The sequence below is a fragment of the Hordeum vulgare genome, chromosome 2H (assembly GCF_904849725.1).
Source record: "Hordeum vulgare subsp. vulgare chromosome 2H, MorexV3_pseudomolecules_assembly, whole genome shotgun sequence".
Taxonomy (NCBI): domain Eukaryota; kingdom Viridiplantae; phylum Streptophyta; class Magnoliopsida; order Poales; family Poaceae; genus Hordeum; species Hordeum vulgare.
In genome coordinates, this window is record NC_058519.1 from 562,719,552 (window position 1) to 562,743,612 (window position 24,061).

Here is a 24,061-nt window from a genome sequence, read left to right on the forward strand (position 1 = left end):
TTTGTGTGTATTGATGACGATGATGATCTCGATTACGATGGTGCGGAATCGCTACCTTTAGTCCCAAGGGTTTTTTAATCTGTCTGTCTCTAATGACTTGTTTTTTCCTAGCCTAACTTGTCCCTCTTAGGGTGCCTTGCACCCCTTATACAAGTTGAAGGGGTAGGCTTACATGTAGAGTCCTACTAGGACTAGGACTAGTCTCTCTTGAATCCTAATCCGGATATTGCTTCTCTTGTGATGGAATTCTTCCTCTTCTTGGGCCTTCTCTGTGAGCCGGCCTCCAGGCCTCTCCAAGAGTCGCCTTCCACTAGGTTGCACATCGGTCGTCCTTGTCGTCTAGGTCGATCCGGTAAACAAGGTGACCTTACGAGCCACCAAATGATGGGTCGGGACAAACCTCTTGGACGGGTCAGGCCATGGGGAATATCCCCAAGATTAGCCCCCATGTTAGCTTGAATTTATTCATGGTAAGCTCATGAAATAAGAATAATAAATATGCTAAAGACCGGCTTTCTCCATTGCTCGGCTTATTTCAATGAACTGGCTCCTCAAAAATCCGAGCCGTCTTCACAATCATCTCCCTGGTCAGTGTTCTTTGCAACAAAATATTGGGAATAAAATACCTATATGTCGTTGAGTTGGCCTCCAATGCTTTGGCTTGATGAAAATATTGGAGATAAGAAAACCATATGATGTTGAAGTGGCTTTCATCGCTTCGGTTTTGATGAAAATATTGGGAATAGAAATTCAACCATTGTAAAACCGCTTCCTCGGACGCGGGGATTTTGTCGGGTCATCAAACATAGTGGATGCCAAATTAGGATAAAAATATTTCTGATTTATGGATGTCGAAATTGCCAACTTGTGAAGCAGGGTTGCTTATATAGACTGTATCGGATCATGATCATTGATGATGTCGGGTCATGATCGTTTGTGCTGCAAAGAACTGTACTCCAGTCGACTTTGATAAAATTATCGGGAATAAAGAAATCTGTGTGATGTTGATTCGGCTTTAAATGCTTCGGCTCCACCAAGAAATAAGATCTAGATCACTCAAAAACGATCGCTTGAAGATGTTCTTGCTCTCTTTTTTATCTCCATATTACCTATAGCCCCCAAGCTCTGAGTTTGTTAGTTAATTATGACTTGGTGCTTCGTGTAGAAAATATCTTGACTGCGTAGCCCCCAAGTGTCGAGTTGTCTTGCCTACAGCATCCTAGGACTTGTAATTATCTTATACTTATAAAATGTCAGCTAGTGTAGCCCCCAAGGGTTGGGTTGTTTTGCCTGCAACAATCTCGGACTTGAATGTTATAGATTGCTTTAAGAAATACGGATTGTCCATCTAAGTCCTCGGTTATAAGCTGAATTTTTTGCTTTTCACATGTGTAGCCCAAAGGGTCGGCTCATTAGCTTATCGTATCTCCCACAACAAGATATTTTGGCACGTGTTCTGCAGTCGAATCGCACCAAGCCATAGGAGCTTCGTCGCTTGCCGAGTTAGTTTCAAACTCGGTTTCGTATCAATGTTTCGCAAGGTAGTACATCGGAGAAATCAAAAGCGATACCCTTGAGCGGATCAATTCTCGAGGATAAAAAGGTTGCATCTCATTTACATCTACTAGTCGACATGGATCAAGGAATTAAACTAGTAGGCATTTAGGCTAGCCATAGTGGTGGTATCTTAGCTAGTAACATATACTCGGGAATATCAAACATGCTGATGTGGCAGAGAATTAAAGAAGAAAGAGAAGGTTAGAGTAACATAGGTAGATACCGTATCATGTTAAATGCAATGCTACTTTGTGTCATGCATGCCAATAAATAAGATCACCTATGATATTAGTTTATGATACTTTGCACTATGAAGGTAGTATCATACCATAGTATCGTATGCATAATACTACTATATGTTACTTCTCACTATGACCAGCCTTAGTAGTTCTCACTGTTTTTCCATCACAATGAGTTTGCCGGCCTCGCCTCGTTTGCCTCACCTCGCTCACGCCGCCTCAACCGCCGTTCTCACCGCCACACTCCTACCTCGCCCCGCTCCGCCTCCGATCGCCTCTCTCATCGGCCTCACGTCGCTCACGCCACCTCATCTATTGCGGCCTCGACTCGACGCCTTAGCCGACGCGCTTCGCCTATCCGTCGGCACCATGGCCTCGTGTCCGAGCCGCCGTTGCCGCCACATTGTCGTGCCTACTTCGAGACTGTCACGGTCGCCCCGCTCCCGCCAGTCCGCCGACCCGATCGCTCGCCTCGAGCCGCCATGCCGACCGGCCGCACGCCTTGCCTCCGCCTCAACGCGTGCTCAGCTCACCTCGCTGCACTAGCTCCACCCCCACGCCTCCATCATGTCGGAAGCTTCATCGCCCGTATGTTGCGCTTGCCGCTGCTGACCCGCTTCACTCGCCCCGAAATGCCATGCCGGCTCTGTGAACCTTGCCTTCCGCCTTCGCTAAGCCCCGTGTTGCTCCGAGTCTGCCTCGACCCACCTTGCTTGCCTCAAGCGGCCACGCCGACCGGCTGTGTGCCTTGCCTCTGACGTTGTGGCCCAGCAACTCGCTGTTGTGACCCTACTCTTGACGCGCGCCCATCCGGCTGCCTCGCCTCGGTAGCTACCGCTAAGTCACCGCCTCGCCTTGGCCTGGTTCCCGCTGCTGTGCTGCTACAGCGCACCCGCGCGCATGTCCCGACTGCTTGGACTGAGGGAGAGTCTCGTGGCCGCCTGGACAGAGCATGAGCCGGATTCAACGACTCAATGGATACTTTGTACCCAAATACTAAAAAGTGCAGCTTCACTATTTGGGTCGAACGAGCGCACCCTCAGGCGGAAGAGTGCAGCACGTCATTCCACTTTATTACGTTTTGTTTTTTCCAAAATACTATAACTTTTGAATCGAGCGTCAGAACGACGATCCGTTTTCACGATTGTGTTTCTTATGACGAGCTCTTCAAAACTAGATCTCATATGGATAGATTCCGACAAACTTTTTTTAGGAAACAGTGGGATGATATTTAGGCAACTTTAGTGCTAAAGAAAAGTATTAGTGTGCGTAGTATGATCGCCTATCAACGAAAATTCCTTGAAAATTACCTATCATGACTAGAAGGTTAAAAAATTCCACCCTTTAGCAACCACATGGCAAATGTGGTCAGCTATTTCCAAATTGAAATGGTTAAATTATGTGTAGGATGTGCATGCTCGGCTCCGCATGCATTGAATGTCCATTAATTCATGTATGAAATTTTTTAAAAAAACTATAACTATCAAACCGTGTGTCGAAATTATGATATGTTTTCACCGTTGGGTTCCTTGTGACGAACTCTTCAAAATGAGATCTCATATGAATATGTTTTGAAGATTTTTTTTCAAAAGCAACTTCGATGCTAGATGAGGCAACTTTAGTGCTAAACAGAAGTACTTTGATGCTATATGTATTGCATCGTGTGTATACACATGAGTTGCTTGTTGAATGTACTGGAGTTGTGTAAAAAACATAATAAAAGTTGCTTATTTTTTGTGATACTCGAGTGCAATTATGACAACTATTTACAAATAGCAGGCAACTGAGCATTAACTGTAGGCAATTGATCATCATTAATAGGCAATTGAGCATCAAAATTGAGCAATTTCATAATCTTTTATAGGCAACTCAGCATCAAAATTGAGAATTTTCACAGTATTTGTAGGCAACTGATCATCATTGTTTAATTATGTAAAGCTTTTAGAGGTGAATCTAGTCAACTATTAGTCGTGGTAACCAACTTAGAAAAATTCTTCGCTGATAGATAGTCATACCAAGGGGGGAAAGGATTTGCTTGCCTATAGTACTAAAGTTGCCCCATCTAGCACACAAAGTTGCTTAAAAAAAGTTCATCGAAACCTATCCACAGGGGATCTAGTTTTGAAGAGCTCCTCGTAAGAAACGCAACCGTGAAAACGGATCGTTATTCTGACGTCTGTTTCAAAAGTTATGACTTTAAAAAAAAATTAAAACGCTAATAAATAAACGTGGTTGGTTGTCCTGAGGTGCGCTCGCTCTTAGCGAGCACTGCTGCACTCGGTAGCCACGTCCTACTTTGTATGGTTGGGACTTCTCATGTAGGGAATAAGAATGGGTCATGCACAAGCAGTGTGCAGGCCCCACCGGGACACGTGACGTGCACTTGTGGAGATGCTTAAAAGAAAAAAGAGGAAGGAGGAGCGTGCCACGGCAGGACGACCAGCCAGATCGGTTGGCTGCATGTACCATGGGTGGGTGCTGGACCTGGACCCATGTAGACACTGTTGCCACTCTACCACGAGACAAAGTCCCACGATGGACAAAGCTATTCAGGTGCTATCACACAAGAAGGAATATTATTCAAGGTGGTATCCATCCTATCTATTTTTTATACATGTCAATCTATTCTGGAACAATTACTCCACCCTGCAATATATTTTGTGCAGGACAATTATTCATTACAAAAGTGGCGTTATATCAAGTGCACGAAGCATGCACCAAGATTATCATGTACCAGCGTCCGTCCATTCTGCATTGCTCGATGGACATGCGTGCAGGCCTCCGCCCATGCGATCCAGTCTACATCAACATGCCAAGACCAACTCATGCGTCCGCGCCGGTTTCCAATGTCGCGGCTGACTCACCGTCCAGACCAGTTTACAAATGACCCGACCGACTTGCCGTCTGTTCCGGCTAACAACACCACAGCCGACTCGCCGTCCACACCGGCTTACAACACCATGCCTCACTCGTCGTTCACGCCGGCTTACAGCACCACGACCGACTCGTCGTCCGTGTTGGCTTACAACGCAATGACCGATTCACCATCCGCACAGGTTTTGAACACCGCGAGTGACTCCCACATCTACATCAACACGTCAGGGCCGCACCCACCTATATAAGCCACTCTATGGATGCGCGCAAGCTACCGTCCCACTGTCGAGTCTATGTCAACATGCTGGTGCCACGCCTGCTCGCTCGAGCAGTCCTAAGGACACATGCAAGCCGCCCCTGCAACCCGTCTCCTTCAACAACATTGGAGCAAAGGAAAAAGTGACATTCGGAATCATGTCTTACGTAACATTGCCAAACCAGGCACCAGCCTCCACTCGTGTCGGGTTGCTGAATGGATATACGATGGGCCTGTTATCACACCAATACAGTCTACTTCAACTTATCAAAAGAAACAGGAGAGCTTGCCATGAAGGAAACATCCCTTGAGAAGCTATAATTTGAGACGACCATTATTGAGCCAGCAAGTCAAAAGCCAGCTGCAAAGAAAAAAAATGGCCCTCGAGAAGATAGAAGTGCCAGACCAAATGAGAATAACTAATCATGGGTCAAGAGGCATATGAACTCAATTTGGCCATGACATTTGCCAAAGATATACGATGAACATCACGAAGATTATCAACTCGCCATATCGTCTCCAATTTCAAATACCATCATTCAGCTGTCAACTTTACACCGGCTTATTCTATAGCCAAGTATGAAAGGCTCTCAAGCTGCCTCCTCGAGTCGACTTAAGACTTGGGGGCTACACATACATGCTCGACAAATTTGGTCGTTTTCAACAAATTCAAAAATCCCGGATCATTACAGGGAGGATAACCCGGTCCCGGGGACTGTTGCCTTATTAGCAAGAAATTGAAGATCACCCAAGAGGACTAGCCGTCACGATGCATAGTTCAAACATGGGTGCCCTACCTTATTGGTGAAAAATTAAAGGTCACCAAAGAGGACTAGTTGCCATGATGCACAGTTCAAACATAGGTGTACTGCCTTATCGAAAAAAATTAAAGGTCACCAAAGAGGACTAGCTGCCATGATGCATAGTTCAAACATAGGTGTCCTACCTTATTGGCGAAAAATTAAAGGTCACAAAAGAGGACTAGTTGCCATGATGCGCAGTTCGAACATAGGTGTCCTTCCTTACTGGCGAAACATCCATAGTGAAACATGTTTGTCTGCATGATGCTACTCCGAACCTCGTGTACTCTCGATAACTCAATCCACACGGACCCTGAACTTATCCAGGTTACAACATCGATTGGGTCATGTGAGAGCCGGCTTACAGAAAGCGAGGCTACTCCATGGGCTATTAAGTCGCCTTGTTTGAAACTTTGTTAAACCTGCCTATTGGCAAGATGCTTCTCCGACCTCGTGTACTCTCTATAAGTCATGTTCGAACTTACCAGTTTAAAACATCAATTGGTTCATGTGAGGGCCGACTTACAGAGAGCAAGGATAAACCAGTGGCTATCATGCTAGTTTCATTGAAGTAACATTCGAGTCTCAAAAACCCACACTTTTTCATCACATACATGCATCATCCTGCATTGCATGATTTCATCATGCATCATACATACATATCATGCTGGTCTTCAAATCGGATTACACCATAAACTTATGCAGGGGCAAACAAATCTTTGTTAGCCAAAATGGCCGGATTTTCAACATGGCTTACCATGACCAGTATTAATGATTGTTTTTTTTTCAAAACCAGCTCAGGAGAAATAAATATTCTCGAAGAGCCAGTCTATCACATATTGTTGAGCTGGTATATTACATATTGCTGAGCTGATCTATCGCTTATAATGTCGAGTCATCTAATTGACCGGCTCTTGGATTTCTTCAACTTGTGTTCTGTAGTAAACTACAACACTTATGGATTTCTCAAACATATATTTGTCGGTTCACATCGCAACCACGAGCAAGGATTTTATTACAGGCATAAAGCTATTATTCCAGGATATTCATACAGACAATAAATTATCGGGTTGCATTACAACCATGGTGAAGGACTCATTCAAGTTCAAGATAAATTTTGAAGTACATTATGATGAGTTATATTATTCCCACACAGTCCCAAGTCGCTGCAAGCATACAACCCGACACTTGGGGGCTACATCATATGATATTTTTCTTTTCAGAGGATAAGTCCATATAAGTCCCGAGTCGTTGGAGGAAAATGGCCCGGCACTTGGGGGGCTACACTACTCAGATCATTTTTTCTAAAATCCCAACTTGCCGCATGCATGAGACCTAGCACTTGAGGGCTACAATATTCAACTATTTTACAAATAATTAGATCCATATTGAAGACCCGCCCATCACATATTGATGAGTCGGCCCTTGGGGGCTACACATGTGAAAGCAATAAATTCAATCTATAACTAGCGACTCAGATGGACAACCCGGATTTCTCAAAGCTATCTACAATATTCAAAACTATGTTCAAGTCCCAGGTTGTTGCAAACAAAACAACCCGACACTTGGGGGCTACACTAGCCGAAGTTTTATAAGTATAAGACAATTACAAGTACCAGGATACCATAGGCAAGACAACCTGACACTTGAGGGCTACACAACCAAGATATTTTTCTACCCGAAGCGCCAAGTCATCATGAACTGATAAACTTGGAGTTTGGGGATACATGTAATATGGAGATAAAAAGAGAGGGGGAAAGAACATCCTCAAGCGATCAATTTTAAGTGGAGCTGAAGCATTGAAATCTTCCCCAACATCACATGGATTTCTTTATTCCCAACATTTTTTTTCAAAATCGAAGCAATGGAAGCCGGCTCAACATCGTATGGTTTTCTTATTCCCAAAATTTTCATCAAGCCAGAACATTTGAGGCCGAGTCAACGGCAGTTAGGTTCTTACTCCCAATATTTTATTAGAAAGGATACGGACTTGCAAGATGAATGTGAATATGGCTCGTTGATATGAAGAAGACACCCCGATTTTCCAGAAGCCACTTCATTGAAATAAGCCGGCCAATGAAGCAAGCATGTCCCAAAACATATTTATTATTCTTATTTCAGGATCTTACCATGAATAAAATTCAAGCTAACTTGGGGGCTAATGTTGGGGATATACCCCACGGTTTGACCCGTCCAGGAGGAATGACCCGGACCACTATTTGGCGGCTCATGTTGTCACCTCATTTACCACGTTAAATTCAACGACAAGGACTCAAGAGAAGGCGGCTCATGGAGAGGCGTGAAGGGCGGCTCATACAGAAGGCCCAAGAAGAGAAGATTCCCTCTAAGCGAAGCGAGACCTGGATTAGGATTCAAGAGAAGCTAGTCCAAGTCCTAGTAGGACTCTATGTAAGCCTACCCCTTCAACTTATATAAGGAGGAGCTGGGCACCCCAAGAGGGAGAGGTTACGTATGGACAAGACAAGTCATTAGGGATAGACACATTAGAAACCCTGGAGACTAGAGGCAGCGATTCCGCACCCTTGTAATCAAGACCATCAACTTCATCAATAAACACAAGCACGAATTAGGCTTTTACCTCCATCAGAGGAGCCGAACCTGGGTAAACTCACGTCTCTCGAAGACCAACTCCTCTCATGGTGCCACCTAGTTGAAATGTCCTCACACCTAAGTTCTTTCACGAGGACATAGGCCGTGACAAAACCACGACACCCCTCCTGGCCCATTTCGGCGGGAGGGCTTTCCAACTCCATGTCCTCTAGTGGTGGATGCGGTGGTGGTCATGGTGTGCTAAGTGTGGCGACAACCTTGGGTAGGGTGCGGTCCACGAGCTACATCATCGGTGGCAAGAAGTGGAAACAACATCGATGGTAGGGTTGTCTGTGGCGGTGGTGGTGAGAGCTGGGTGAGGTGCCGGTGTAGCGAAGATGAAAAAAGTTGGGTGGCGGTGGTGATGGCAAAGAGGCATGGGAGGTCGGACTCAGTGGTGTGGGAGGGGATTGACATGTGTATTGGAGATATGCCCTAGAGGCAATCATGTATGACGATATTTCCTATGTGTTTATGAATAAAGATAGTCCTTCGACATTATCAATGATATGTATTAACAAGTACATGACTTGTTTGTGAGACTATGCATTGTTTGATGATTGTCCTATATGGTCCCTAGTCAAAAGGGTTGTGTGGACGTGCAACCAATTAGACAAGCATATGATACCGTGGATGGTCCGTTCTCACTAGACTTCTAGCATTTGATGATATATGAATAATATGGACTCAAAAAAGATCTCTTCAGATTCGACATAGTCGGATCCGAGTCGAGATAAGGTCTGAGTTGGACAGACCCAACTATGAGACGCACCGATCGGTCATGTGTGAGTCTCTAGTACAACATATGTTCTATGTCCTAAGACCTAAGCTGGCGCATGTACTCAGGATGATGATAGACTTTCTTTGGATTGACCAAACAGTACTCCATGACTAGGTAGTTACAAAGGTAGGTTTTGGGCTTCTCCAGACCCATGCTGCGAGACATGGTCAAGCAAGATGGGATTTGCTCCTCCGATAAGGAGAGATATACTCTCGGGCCCTCAAGTGATCCGACTTGGATGAGAATGGCCATGCAATGAGGATTATGAGGTAATCCAAAGTGTTGGTCGGATTCACTGATATGAGAAAGAGGTCGTGCGGCAACAAGGATGACCATGTCACCTTGAGCACGACAACATATATCGTGTGGCAAAGGGAACAATAGTGTGAAGTACAGGTTCGCCTAACCATCTTCATCGGACACTTGGAGTCGGCATGCTTTGCTAGAGGACGCTACCGACTAGTCAAGACGGATATGATCTGACCCGCGACCAAGTGAACAAGAACCTAAGGGGCCACGCGCTTAAGGGAAGGAACACATGGGCTTTAGGATCCGTGCGAGGCCGAGGAGTTGAGCCCGCAGCGGATGCCTATATATAGTGAAGATGCGGCACATTTATTCAGTTGATCGCTTCAGCAACGTCATTAGGTCTTTGCATGTGTTGCAACTAGCCACCTTCACTCTTCACCAACTGTGTGATCGGACCTAGCAGTCCATCGCACAGTGTTCCTCCTGCACGCGCGGATACCATTAGAGGCGGTGCATTTGTGCTGCTTCGGGGAATCTCTATGTGGGATCTGGCGATCGGCTGTTCGAGGAGATCGGATGAGGAGGAGGTAGACCTCGAGGACGCGCTTCCCAACTCTACTTCCGCTGCACGACACTGCACGTTGATACGTCTCCAACGTATCTATAATTTTTGCTTGTTCCATGTTGTTATATTATCATTCTTGGATGTTTTACAATCATTTTACTATAACTTTATACTATTTTTTGGGACTAACCTATTAATGGTTCAAAAATTGCACAAGGTCTTGTATCACACTTTTATTTGTAGGAATTAATTAAAAATTGTCAAAAAAACGCAAAAGGAGCCTTGTTGGAGGACTCTAACTCTCCTGAAATTTGTCCACAAACAGTTTTTAGAGATTGTCATTTTAACCCCGGAACAAGGCATAAAATGGACAAAGCTAAAACTAGGAAAGTGTGGAGGATTTTATGTTAATTATTCTGGACTACAAATTCGTCCAAAACGGAGTTCGTATGCGATCTGGAAACCCGTTTTGCTGAAGGAAAATATCTGATTACGGGATCACGAGAATTGTTGACGTGATTGAGTCCAACTCTTAACATATGTGATATATTCAGCCAAGCCACGACTTTGAAGACTCATGAGGACTGTGAGAAGCCCCTAGGAAGGTTTTAGAGGTGCCCGAGAGACATTGGATCAAGGGTCCATCCATCAAAGGGCCATAGAGCACCACAGAGGCACATATAAGGAGAGAAAACCCCTAATTTTGGTAGAGCCACGAAGAGCCACGAATATGCCTCTCCTTTGGCAGCCTCCAAGAAGGAGAGAGGCTCCTCCATTGCAGCACCAAGACCAAGGAAGAAGGAGGGTCAAGGGGCCGCCTCCCGTCGCCGGTGTTGTGGCCGCCATCACCTTCATCTCTTCGGGGTTGCACTTCTTCATCAACAAATCTCTCTTTCTCACCATGATAATGTGTGAGTAATCCTCCTTGGGGCTGAGGGTATGTACAACTAGCTATGTGTTCAGTCTCTCTCTCGTGTTCTTGAGATGGCACGATCTTGATGTATTGCGAGCTTTATTAATATAGGTGAATCATATGGAGTTTTCCCCTCTCTATATTCTTGTGATGAATTGATATTTCCCTTTGAAGTTTTCTTATCGGATTGAGTCTTTAAGGATTTGAGAACACTTGATGTATGTCTTATGATGGGATATCTGTGGTGACAATGAGATTTTCTATTGTATGTTTTGGTGATCAACTTGCGGGTTCCGTGACCTTGGGAATCTATGCATAGGGGTTGGCACATGTTTTTGTCTTGACTTTCCGGTAGAAACTTTGGGGCACTCTTTGAAGTTCTTTGTGTTGGATTTAACATGATGAATCTGAAATTATGTGATGCACATCGTACAATCATGCCCATGGGTACTTGTGGTGACATTGGAGTATCTAGGTGACATTAGGGTTTTGGTTGATGTGTATCTTAAGGTGTTATTTTAGTACAAACTCTAGGGCTGTTCATGACACTTATAGGGATAGCTCATAAGATTGATCAGAAAAGATAACTTTGAGGTGGTTTCGTACCCTACAATAATTTCTTCGTTTGTTCTCCGCTATTTGTCACTTTGGAGTGAACTCTTTGTCGCACGTGAGGGATTTATATATGATTCAACTATGTTAGTATTGTTGAGAGAACTTGCACTAGTGAAAGTATGGACCCTAGGCCTTGTTTCCAAGATACAACGTTTGCTCGCTGTTTACTATTTGTTACCTTGCTATTTTTATATTTTCATATTACAAAAACCTATATCTACCATCCATATTACACTTGAATCACCATCTCTTCGCCGAACTAGTGCACCTATACAACTTACCATTGTATTGGGTGTGTTGTGGACACAAGAGACTCTTTGTTATTTCATTGCATGGTTACTTGAGAGAGACCATCTTCATCCTACGCCTCCCACGGATTGATAAACCTTAGGTCATCCACTTGAGGGAAATTTGCTACTGTCCTACAAAACTCTGTGCTTGGAGGCCCAACACGAGTCTACAATAAGAAGGTTGTGTAGTAGACATCACACGTCTAGTGGTAACGATCTCTGATCCATCTCCATAGAATATTCTTGGATATTCTCCGCATAGATTTTTTTTAATTTGCATGTGATGCACCTACGGTAGATCCCAACGATGTGTGCCACAGATAGGAGGGCCAAGGAGGACGCCGTGAGCGTCTATGATGTGTCCACAAGGACACAAACCCAACCCAAATTTGGGCGGGAAATGGGTTAAAATGGGCATCCTTTCATTTATATCGTCGTATTGGGTCATGGTTTTCATCTATGCGGACGAAAACGCACTCGGATGGACAAAACGTGTCTGCTCGTTGGAGTGCCCTGATGGAATATGACATGTGTTCTGGTGTGTGTGTGTGTGTGTGTGTGTGTGTGTGTGTGTCTGTGTGTGTGTGTGTGTGTGTGAGAGAGAGAGAGAGAGAGAGAGAAAGAACGAGAACCACAAAGGGCAATTCATGTGAAGGCCGAAATCAACGTTTTGACCCTTCTTGTAAACTTAAGCACGACCCGACCTCGGTTCTAAAACACTAGGGTTTCTCGCGTTAGGTTTGACGACAGAGTATACAGGCCCTTAGCCGTGCTGACATGTATAAGTTGCCTACTGCTAGAGCCCCTGACGGTACGTAGTTAAACCCTACCGCCAAGGACTCTAACGGTAGGGTACTGAACATGTAAAAGCCCACACGGCCAACTGGCAAGGTCCACCAACTGAGATAGCCCCTTCTTCCTTCTACCTCTGGAGAGAACACACGAGTTGCGTCCTCTCCTCCTTTTCACTCCCCCCTTCGATCTCCTTTGTTTACCACCCTTCGTGTGTATCCAAATGCCTCCATGATGAATTAAGTAAGCTCTTTTAATCCCTCCAATTATTTTTAGTCAAATAGTTTTAGTTTTGATGCATTTTTTGGCACTAGGTGAACCCTAGTTCATCTTGTAGTTTGAATTTTCTTCCAACTAAATTTATTTAGAATAGTATATTGGATGTGTGAATATATTGCATTGTTTCATATGTCCCTTTATTATGGATGAATGCACATATAAATTTAGATATGAATTGAAAAAATGTTGAATGTTGCAATTAGTGGATGCATATTGCAATTAGTTGTTGCATATTCCAATGTTGATGAATGAATGTAGTTGATTGTTGTTGACTGAATGCATATATGAATTAGTGGATGCATATCACAACTAGTTGGTGTGTATTCCAATATTGATGAATGAATGTTGTTGATGATTGAATGTTATCGAAGTTGGATTGGATATTTTGTATTGTTTCATATTGCAATTAGTTGATGCATATTGATAGTTGATGAATGCATCTTGTTGATTGTTGTTAATGCAATGCAATGCATATATATCGAAGTTGGATTAGATATTTTCTTCAACAAGGAGTATATTTTCTTCAATATTTGGAGTAGATATGTAATGAATGTTGATGAATATTTGTATATGTATTGATAGTTGTAGTACATATTGAATTCAGTTTGGAGTATTTTTTTAGTTTGTTGTAATAAATAATAATTTGAATTGTCAATTGTTTTAGGAGGACCCTTGATTAAAACATCGGCACTTGGTACAATATGCTTGACCATGCCAACGAGAAGGGTTATGATGCACATTTTATTGAGAATGGAGTGGTAAGTTGTGTTGAATTGCTTGGAGATGACATTTTCACGTGAATCTAGTATAGTATTTGTCACTAATTTATTTATGATGCTGACATATGTATATTTTCAAGCTAAATAGAAGCATTTTTTATGGCTCGAATGCGCTAGTGCATGCCCTCGGGACCGCGAAATCGGACTCGGCGCTAAGGGAAGTGACGAAAGTAAGTTTGAGCCTAAATATAACCTTCAAGTTACCATAACCATGATATGTATACTTTTTTGTCACTCACTTTGAGCTTAGCCATAATCTAGTAGTCTTTATCACTTCATCCATAACCTTCATGTAACGAGGTTCAACTCTCTTTGTTGTTACAAAAGTTCATGAAGTGTTGCCGAAAGCTAGGAAGTATGCTTGGGTGCTCTAGGTGAGCTGATGTGCATGCTCCTGGCCCGTCTTCACATGATAGTGGATAGATCATCGACTCCTTGAGCCATGCCGGTGCAGCTTCCTCTAGCCATGTTGCCTTGTCGTCTCATCATGTTGAGGAGCCCGAGGAAGATGAGGAAGAAGAGGATGTTGAGAAAGCTGAGGGAAGTGGCGACAATGAAGAGGACGACTACGACGAGGGTGAGGAGGAGGGCTACGACGAGGAAAACGGACCTCCATCCACTCCGCCAGCCCAGAAAAAAAAGGAAGCCACACAAGAAGGTTTGAAGTCCATCATCGTTCCAAAAAAAGTGCCATCATCCTCGAACAACAATGAAATGAACAAACAAGAGTCGTTCTAAGATTAATGAGGAACGCATCGTCAAGAGGGGTAGGAAGAATAAGTGATATTTTCACTTGCTTTGAACATGTCAAATTTGGTGTTGAGCTTTAGAACTTGTGTTGACTAGGTTGAACTATTGTCCATCTTCGATAGGTTAAACTATTTGCCATGTTACACATGTAAAATTATTTGCTATGTTGAAGTATTTTCCATTTAAATATGTCAAACTATTTTGTTTGTGATGCATATTATGATGTTTGTCATGCTATATTATTGTGTGTGATACATATTATATTCAATATTTTTTATGGATATTATATTCAATATTGAAATTGTAGAGAAAGAAACTAAATTTAAAGGGTAAAGTACTCTACCGGACAATGGTGGTAGGGTTGCACGCCATACCGTAAAAAAAATCCACCAAGAGAAGAGTTTTGACCATTGGGGGTGGTTCAACCCTACCGCCAAGCTCCCCGGCGGTAGGTCATAGACACATATGACCAGGGTTACATTGCCTACCGTCATAAAAAATCCATCAAGCAACAGAAGGGTATAGGCCGTTTCGGGGTTAAACCCTACCACCCATGCTCTCGACATTAGGGTATAACTACTTACCGCCAATGTTGCCCACGGTAGGCACGCCGGCAAGGCCAGACAACACGTCAAACATACTGCTTTGGATTCTGACGGTGGGGTGTGTTAACCAACCACTAAAACATGTGGCCATAGAAAACTGGTGAGATTTCAAAAATAATTAGAACCAAGGTCAAATCGTGCTTAAGTTTACAAGAAGGGTCTAAGGATGGCAATTGATAGGGATTGGATAGAGTAGAGCAATATCATAACAGGTAGATGAATACATGACCACGTTCAAAATTTAGAAATCACAACATAATGACATACTAGTAAGTCAATAGGAGTAGATGAATAACATAAAAAGTTAATGATTAATTGATGGTAACTTAACATTAGATCATAACTTGTATTATATCCATGTCTTAAGGAATGTCTTAAGGAATAGGGTATGTAGATACTACTCATGAATATAAAAATATGCACATACCGTGCGATACCCACGGCTACCGTACCAATGGTTGCCATCCTTAATTTCGGCCACGTCTTATACGACCGCCAGATTACCTCCTGGCGAACGTGACCAACCTTATCCTCAGAATACATGGTTACCTGAACCCATGGAGAACCGAACAAGATTCCACCAAGGTGGAAAGACTCCACCATGGCAATGGCACTGCAGCTCGCCATCCAATCACTCGCCGCAAGCCTCTCCCGCTCTCCTAACAAACCCACCAAAAAGCCCCCGAGCAATGGCCACCACCACCCGCAGGAACCAACCAGCACCACCACCAGCAGCAGCAGCGGGAGAAGGAGCCTTGCGGTGGCCGCGGCCGCGGTCGGCACGGCTCTCTTCGCGTCCCAGCTGCTGCCGCCGACGGCGGGCATCGCAGGCGCGTTCGACCTCGACCTTCGGATCACCATCCCGGAGCAGTCGAGCGAGGAGGCCGAGGCCGTGGTGAGGACGCACGCGAGGAACCTGGTGCGCGTCAAGCAGTACATCGACGCCAGGTCGTGGCGGGAGCTTCAGACGGCGCTGCGGGCCAGCGCCGCCAACCTCAAGCAGGACCTGTACGCCATCATCCAGGCGAGGCCGCCGGGCCAGCGCCCCGAGCTCCGGAGGCTCTACTCCGACCTCTTCAACAACGTCACCAGAGTAGGGGATCACAAGCAAATCAATCTGTCTTTTGAGCCTCTGGCATTGCCCATGGCGCGCTCACATTTCTCTGCTGTTGTGTGCGCAGCTGGACTATGCGGCCAGAGACAAGGATGAGCTCCAGGTGCAGGAATGCTACGGCAACATTGTGGCCGCCATTGATCAGATTTTTGCCAGAATCACGTAGTTTTTGCACTGGATATATAGGGGGAGAGAGATTGGATATAGCTAGACATCCGGATTTACGTTTGGATACAGGGAGAAGAAGTAAACAGTGACCGGCAAAAAGGCATTTCTTTTGCTATGTAGCTAGTTCTTATTAGTTTCTTGTGCTACATCTTCTATTTACTCTACTCTCTGGAGGAGAAACCCAAAAAAATAGAGTCAACATTTGCAGGTGCAGCAGCAGGACGAGAAAAACTGCAGTTTCCTGAAACCATCACTGCTCGATCAATGTTCAGCCACCAATATACAGGCTTGTCGCAGTGCAATGCAGAGTGATTCCTCAGTCACCACTCACCTCTCCTTTGCTTCCAGATAGAGGAAACAAGGTTCCTTGGTGACTCTATTCGTCGCCATCTGGCGTACATGCTGAAGCAGTATTTATCTTCCTATAATTCGTCGAACTGCCGATGAAGTTTCAGCATCTGCCTCATCTGTCACCTGCTTTGGCTGTGACTCACCATCCTCTTGGCTCCTCCTTCAAATGGCTTTTTCCAAGAACTTGTGCCTTAGAGAGAAAGGTTACTTGGTAAGTTGGTTTACTAGCTCAAGAACAACACAAAGTTGTGCATTTTGAACTCCATGAAATCACTAGGTAAAAGGCAGAACCTCAAACTGGTTTGTGATACAAAAAAAGTGTCAAATAGTGACAGTAACTGGAAGAACTTACCATTGTAAGATCTGGGAGCAAGTAACTAGCAAGGTTTTCATTCACCGCAACTCCCAACGGAGGCATCTCACTCATTTTTCCCGACATTTGGCTGATGCTGTTTATAGAAGAAGCGTCATTATTTCCAGCTTTAACATTTCTGCAACTGAATTATGTATTCATTATAGGTGCAAGGTGTTTACGTTTGTAAAAGGCTATCAATGTTCCTTTTCACGCGACTGAAGAGAACGGGGTTATTATGAGCCTGGAAAAATAAGACAATCGATAATCCATTGATAAAATGAAAAATCTCTCGAGATGATGGTTGGCGGAGAAAATCATGGAACTCCTGCATTCTGATGTACGAGTAATTGCACATGAAAAGAAATACTGACCTGAAATGTTTGAATATTTGTGTCTATCAGAGCAAGAAGCTGATTATTTTCTTCCAGTACAAGCTGCACTATACGATCTATCTCAGAAGCTACATGGCAGAAAAGATGGTCAGTTTATGGAACAAGGATCGAAACAAATGGAAAGCATTAGCTGAATCTCGTCGGCCATCAGGATCTCCGAAGCTGCATATATCTTTGATGTTCGGGAGGAAATATCTTGTGATCTTACAGTAAGTTTCGTCCCCATTAAATACCACCGTTGTTGGTCTGTATAACTCCAAGCAGGTTTTACGTATTCGCGTATGCTAACATTCAGTGAACAATTTCTAAAATGACGACTCTCTCAATCATTTATTGTAAGTACAACAATACATATTCAACTTACCAAGTTCCAGTGGAGTCAAGTAATCCACGGACTTCTAGTGAAATATTAAAGTAATCCCTGCCTATGTGGGTTGAATTTAGAAATGTAGTCAATAACTAAGTGACCACTAAATCAAGTACCGCAATTTTCTTGTAAAAGTATTTACTCCTATAAATATGTTAACTCGTCATGGTGGTCCATGCACCATTGGATTATGTGAACTATCAGATCCACATCAAGTGGCTTCACACCTCTCACCCTCTTCGGTAGTTTTGTGCCGCATCCAACCCACTCCACCCCATTGCATAGCCTTTTTGCTAGACATTCAGGGTAATAAGATTGTTATTATTTTGTATCAACACACAGACACTATGCCGGTTAACTAGCACTTTGTGTTTTTCAGTAACTAGCAAGAAATCAATGATTTGCTACGACCTAATAATACATGTTCGCAAGACTTATTAGTTGTTACTTTATTGGGTTGAGATGATGCTTTGTATATCCACAAATTCGTTGCAGAACAAGGTGTTTTTTGCCAAAACATATTTGAGTGTGTAGGGAGTATCTCAACTCAAGCTCAACTATTGATTGCACACCATACGGTTGGATCCTAGGGTAAATGAACCATCGACACCAACTGGTATGTTTATATGAGTATAAAAAAATTTGCAAGATGATACTGTTGTACTGTCTTTTCATTGTAAAAACATCATAACAGATAGTTTTTTTTTTTTTTGAAAAGAAGGATGACACGTCGGACTTACGCACAAAGGTTTATAACGGAATTACGGAATAAATCAACTGGGCCTGGTAAATTATAAAGAGAGAAGGCCTGATACTCAGGTGATCTACCAACCTCCAGATACATATTGACTGTTTTGAATGGCATGATGCGGCACAAAGGGAGAGACTCCTGTATCCGACTGAACAGGATGAGGGGTACCCCAGGATGAAGGCCCAACCATTTTATCCTGAGAAATAACCATGACTCCATAAGTAACACCAGACAGAAATATGCGCATAAAATATGAGATGCACAGGATAATATGTATATTTTACATAAACTTTTGCCCCCTCAAAAATTTTCTTTCACAAATAATTTGGATTGAAAGCTTCTTCATAATTTTATCCCTAATTATTGGGGATAATTAGTCATAGAAACAAAGTTCATATTAAAATAGTAAAAGGTAGATGCCAGTACCTTCCTATCTTTCATTTTTCTGCTATGATGTTCTGCAGACCTCCGCCTTCTTGTAGATTGTTTGGTCTATACAACATTGTACCATTTACATTATTAAAAATGTAAAAAAAGGGTGCTAAGTCAGTTAGGAACATACATATCTTCTGAACAGTATATGTTCTAGAAACAAATGCCAGCCTTTATTTTGTAGCTAGCTATATTTTCAACTAGACTGTGGCACTGTGCAGAACATAAAGCACTACATTTTGGTTCATGAGAAACTATATTCCAGGTGAAAAAGGTATCATGCTTTAATCAACAGCACAAAAGTATTGGTCAATCAAAAGCTCAGGCAAGTATTAAGAATTCAGCTGTTGTAACTAATAAATATGTTGAGTCGAAAAGATGGATCACTAATGTAATAATATATGATACTTTGTTATTTTGTAATTAACAAAGAACACCTGTGTTTTATATACCTTTCCTTTTAGGTAACACGAATGGACAAGAATAAAATAGCATACCAAAAGGATACACTGATTGCCAACTCATGTCCCACTATATAAGGTCCAAACTGTAGTATTTGTTTATACAATGAGAATAAGTGTACCTGCCACTCGTCCTAATATATGCACATATTTATAACAAATGGATATATCACCAATCCTAGTATATTCGGATTAATCTTGAAACCAAGACAAATTTGAGCATGTTCCCTAAAAAGAGCTGCTCTAGGAGAAAAAAAAATCTTGTACAGTTGCACCTGAAGAAATTGCCAATTATGTGGATGTGTGGGTTTGTATCCATCCAGTGCTCAGATCTAAATAAGTGTTATCCCTTCTTGGACATGAACTATTTAGTGATGTGGCACTTCCAAGGAACATCTCAAAGAGATGGTATCCATGTAACCAGAAAGACAAGAAAAAATACACAGACTATGTATGCAAATTTGAGATTACTTACCCCCATCCATTGGCATCTCATCGCAACATCCCTCACAGTCTTGGTTGGTAGGGAAGCGGCTATCTTTATGTACTTCATGATACCATGTTCATTCACATATCTGAAAGGGTGCACATGAGAGGCGATAGAACGAACGCAAAAATCAAGGGATGGAAAGAAAAGATGTATGGTAGGGTAGCATAAACCAACATGACAAGAAAAACCTCTATCTAATGGACACAGTTTTATGATAGAGCTTAAAGATGAAGACCGTATGAGCTTTGTTAATTTCCTTATAAAAAACAAGTTACAAAATCCTTATAAAAACAGCAACACAAGTGGAAATAGCTTACCTATCTAGGCAATCTTTCAGCACTTCGAGCTCGAGACGCGACCAGGTTTCAGCCAGGGGTCCTCCATATTTGAGGTTCTGCGCAGAATCAGCAACCATATTTGATGAACTTGTGGAGACAGCTATTGAAGGTGTGGTGTTCATCATCCCCATGTTAGACTCCATGCTACTGGAGCAGTCTAGGTACACCGGCATGCTGCCTCCCGATCCGCTAGGCATCACGCTCGTCTGAAATGAAACCACATTCTGGCTGCAGAATGGCTGTGAAAACTGCCCGAAGTTTTGATTAGGATCGTCTGCCATCTGTATGCCCAGCAACTCCTCCAGAACAGAATTTGGTACTTCCAGCGTGGAAGGATGCAGTGCTAGGCCCGGAACAACTCTTCAGAATGCCGGCACCGGATCAGAGCTTCTTGGTGTAATTTTTTACTGCATTTGGACACACCCTGGGCAAGTGTGGACTCCTGACAACAATCTCTGCAGATGCCAAATGAAAGTTAGAACCTTGAAATTGGAGAAAGGGAGAACCCAATACAAAAAGAAGTCGAAATTTCCTGTGCGTCAAAAGAGAAATATGTGGAACAGAAAGAGGTATGCTCTGACCGAAAGGTACCCTCCAGAAACAGAATTTTTCTTTCACTTGTCAAAGACGCTAATGTATTGTCAGTTCCGTACCTAAAACAAGAAACTCTTCCCAACCGCATGACAGTTGGAAATGATCGTACTAAAACATGAGCCTTACAGACAGACACTGGGAGTCTTTCTCTACTTCCTTCTCCTGCACAATTCCTGGGGTGAGTTCAGGAATCAGCCAAAGGTACTGTTGTCGATCAATTCGTCGGGGCAAAGCATGCAGGTTTATCTACGGACCCAATTTGTTAAACAGAGTCGGCAGCCTGCGTCTATGCATGCGAATGAAGAGCAACCAAAACCCCATAAACAACAAGGAACCAATGATAACTCCATGAAAGAATCAAATCAAGAAAGTAACAGGTGGACAAGGACCCGGCCAATCTGCTCTCCCGCAGTTCGTTCATGAGTCGTGGATAGAGACCCCAAGACAAACCTCTAGAAATGATTACGTAAAGCCCGGCCTGACCAATCAGCACACAGTGAGGCAGGCAGCAGGCAGGCGGGCGGGCATGCATGCAGAGCGCCGTCAGGGGAACAGGCCTGGCTGGTACCCCCAATCTTATCTAGAAAACGTGCGTGTTTCCCTGCGAGGGTAGCGCACCAAGGAGGCGCTCGGAAAGGGAGGAGAGCCGAGCCCCGATCCTCCCGCCGGAGCCGAAAGCGGCAAAGGAAACACAGGCGAGAAGGCAGGGTAGGTGGCCAGGCGAAATTGCCGGCGAACTCACCGGTCCGGGCCCGATCTGGATGCAGGCGGGGGAGCGGCAGGCCGGAGAAGGCCAACTCCAGTGTGGTTCCTGCGTGTCGACTCCCCGGCGCTTCGTGTGCGTGACGGTGCGCGTGGTGGTGGTGGTGGTGGAGGAGGAGGTGGAGGTGGTAGTGTTAAATGGTGCCGCCCGGCTTTGTGCGCTCCAATGGGGAGGCGGCCGAAAAGCGGCGGCCCCGCCTCTCCAGTAAGCCGTATGTGTGTGTGTGTGTGTCTGTGGCCTCCCCTCTCCAAAAAGCCGAAGTCGTGTGCCAGTTTAACAAGTTGACAAAAGGGTGGTGGTCTGGTGGTGGGGGTGGTGGAGGAGGAGAGGCAGGGGCGATCTCTGTTGGAGCTCGGTCTTCCGAGGGAGGTGATCGGAACCGGTGGAGGCACGGGCAGAGGCTTCCATGCAAATGATTGCCACAATTGGTTTCCATCATAGGTTTCCTCCCCCCTCTTTTTAGAGGCAGGGCTGCAGTTTTTGGTTGGAAAGAAACCACCCAAGCCACTGTTTTGCATTTCCCCCTGCCTTTCCCGGGTAACCTTTTCTCATGCGAGGAAAGCAACGGCACCATGCCCCTTTCCACCCAATTTCTATTGTTGTGAATGAAATTCAACTGCCGTTGTTCTTTATGGCATTGCGCCGCTGGTAATATTAGGGTGTCTATAATAGTGCGATGCTAGTCCCAGTGTAGGCGAGAGAGAAGCGACACTCCGTTATCTATACGAAATGATGTTTTGTGCATCACACGGTACGACTTCTTTTCGTCGCACGTTTTCATGCATCGGATATCTTTATTTCAATGCGCCGCGAAAAAATATTTTAATCTGCCGAGAAATTAGTACACCAATGCTGCTATTAATTGATAGAGGCAACGCTTCAAACGCACGCCATGTATTCCCGTATGCATGGCGTTTAGAATTTTATGCTTTCAAAACCACACTACCCCTGGTTAGTACGCTCTAGTCACATCCAGTATTACAAGGGATGCTTTTACTTCTCTTTAGAACCCACCTTTGAAAATCAGTAGCAAACTTATTGATTTAAGAGTAAATTGGAAGGAATGCATTTTAGAAGTATTAAATCACATTGAAAGATAAAAATAAGTTAGTTTGAAAAATTATGATTTGGTGGAAAAAAATCGAAGTCTTTGTCACGAAAGGAAACATATACAACTGCCTATATCGCCTACCTTTCCCGACTCTCTTTTCTCATGCGATGAAAGCAACAAGACCATGTTCTCTTACCCAATTTGTAATGTTACGAATTCAACTATCTTTGTTTACTTCATGGCATTATACCATTAGCAATATTAGGACATCTATAATAGTGTGACACCAGTCTCATTATGGGCCAGAGAGGAGGAAAAAACCAATATTGTGGTGTCTGTATGAAATGTTGATTTGTGCCTCATACAAGATGATTTCTTTCTGTCACATATTTTAGTGCATGTATCTTATACTAATGCACTACCAAAAAACACTATTCACGTAGAAATTGATTGATAGAGGTAACGCTTAAAACACACTCTCCACATTCATGTATGCATGATGTTTAGAATTTTACGCTTCTAAAACGGCATTACCGCTGTTTAGCATGGAATGTGTGTTGCTTTGGTCCATACTAATAAAGGGGTTAGTATGCTAGAGGGTTCTAATGTTTCCTCGGAATGATAGAATAAAACATAAAACAAACTTGGACGGCTTCAGAAACAAAATAAAAATGTTAAAAGGACATCTATTTAGGAACAAAGAAAGAAAAGCATTTGTGTTTGTATTATAGTTTTCTTATCATCACTACTAACATGAAGCGTACACGAGAAGGTTGCCTTCTTGTAGGGGAACGTGCTACGTAACAAAAACAATCGGCACACATTCGCACCCAAGAACACTATGGAGATACAAGAATGATCATCTCACCAACAATCCACGCAGCGAAAGCAGATGAAGAAGAGTTGATGAAGCTCGCCGATTCCTGTAGCTAGGTTATACCTCCCAGCTGCAAGAATTTGCACCGGATTTAATCGTTGATTTAGTGTCGAAGTATACACCACCACCGAGGTATCCACATGTACCAATCTCACAGCAGCACTCTATGGAACCAACACGAAGAATAACATGAAGAACTAGAGGGAGAATGGCCTAGTGGTGTCCGATCTAGATTCAATCTAGACCGAGAGAGAAACAGGGTGCGGGCAGCGGAGGAGAAGGCAGCCAAGGCTAATTGTTCTGCCTTTGGTGCGCCCCCTCTCACCTATATATAGGTGGAAGGTGTCAGGGGGTCGACTGACCTAGGGGGAAGAGTCCTCCCCCGGGTGTGCCATTACTAGAAGACTTTTTTTGCCGCACGTTTTCCTGCATCAGATATCCTTATATTAATGCACCGCCAAAAAAAATGCGCCGAAAATCTTGTACCAATGCTCCTATTAATTGATAGAGGCAATGCTAAAATGCACACTCCACGTTCTAATATGCATGACGTTTAGAATTTTACGCTTTCAGAGTGGTGTTATCCGTGTTAAGTATGCTTAC

At 43.6% G+C, this 24,061-nt stretch overlaps 2 protein-coding genes across 5 annotated transcripts; one reads left to right on the plus strand and one right to left on the minus strand.

The window, feature by feature from the left end:
- Window positions 1-15,411: 15,411 nt before the first annotated feature.
- LOC123427273 (psbQ-like protein 3, chloroplastic) lies at window positions 15,412-16,351 on the plus strand. Its single transcript, XM_045111280.1, has 2 exons — window positions 15,412-16,047; window positions 16,136-16,351. Exons 1-2 carry the CDS (start codon window positions 15,556-15,558, stop codon window positions 16,232-16,234), a joined length of 591 nt encoding a protein of 196 aa, XP_044967215.1. The 5' UTR covers window positions 15,412-15,555; the 3' UTR covers window positions 16,235-16,351.
- LOC123427272 lies at window positions 16,323-23,762 on the minus strand. 4 transcript variants are annotated; one of them, XM_045111279.1, is made up of 9 exons: window positions 21,510-21,755; window positions 20,153-20,628; window positions 19,821-19,920; window positions 18,879-18,944; window positions 18,534-18,648; window positions 17,314-17,402; window positions 17,122-17,183; window positions 16,940-17,036; window positions 16,323-16,777 (listed from the first exon to the last, which is right to left on the minus strand). In XM_045111279.1, exons 2-9 carry the CDS (start codon window positions 20,452-20,454, stop codon window positions 16,727-16,729), a joined length of 882 nt encoding a protein of 293 aa, XP_044967214.1. In that variant the 5' UTR covers window positions 20,455-20,628; window positions 21,510-21,755; the 3' UTR covers window positions 16,323-16,726. The 4 variants fall into 4 exon arrangements, with proteins under 4 accessions (XP_044967214.1, XP_044967213.1, XP_044967212.1 ...); XM_045111278.1 differs by lacking the exon at window positions 16,323-16,777 and adding an exon at window positions 20,827-20,929 and having other exon boundaries at window positions 16,805-17,036; window positions 21,510-21,954; XM_045111277.1 differs by lacking the exons at window positions 16,323-16,777; window positions 21,510-21,755 and adding an exon at window positions 23,450-23,762 and having other exon boundaries at window positions 16,805-17,036.
- Between the last annotated feature and the right edge of the window lie 299 nt (window positions 23,763-24,061).

Excerpts from the sequence above, each read along its gene's own strand:
- LOC123427273 (XM_045111280.1), top strand. The coding sequence starts at position 15,556 with ATGGCAATGGCACTGCAGCTCGCCATCCAATCACTCGCCGCAAGCCTC. Across the intron at positions 16,048-16,135 it reads TCTTCAACAACGTCACCAGA|CTGGACTATGCGGCCAGAGA; the intron begins GTAGGGGATCAC and ends TTGTGTGCGCAG.
- LOC123427272 (XM_045111277.1), bottom strand. The coding sequence starts at position 20,454 with ATGGCAGACGATCCTAATCAAAACTTCGGGCAGTTTTCACAGCCATTC. Across the intron at positions 19,921-20,152 it reads CTGAAAGATTGCCTAGATAG|ATATGTGAATGAACATGGTA; the intron begins GTAAGCTATTTC and ends GCACCCTTTCAG. Across the intron at positions 17,403-18,533 it reads CAGTCAATATGTATCTGGAG|CTTCTGAGATAGATCGTATA; the intron begins GTTGGTAGATCA and ends TCTGCCATGTAG.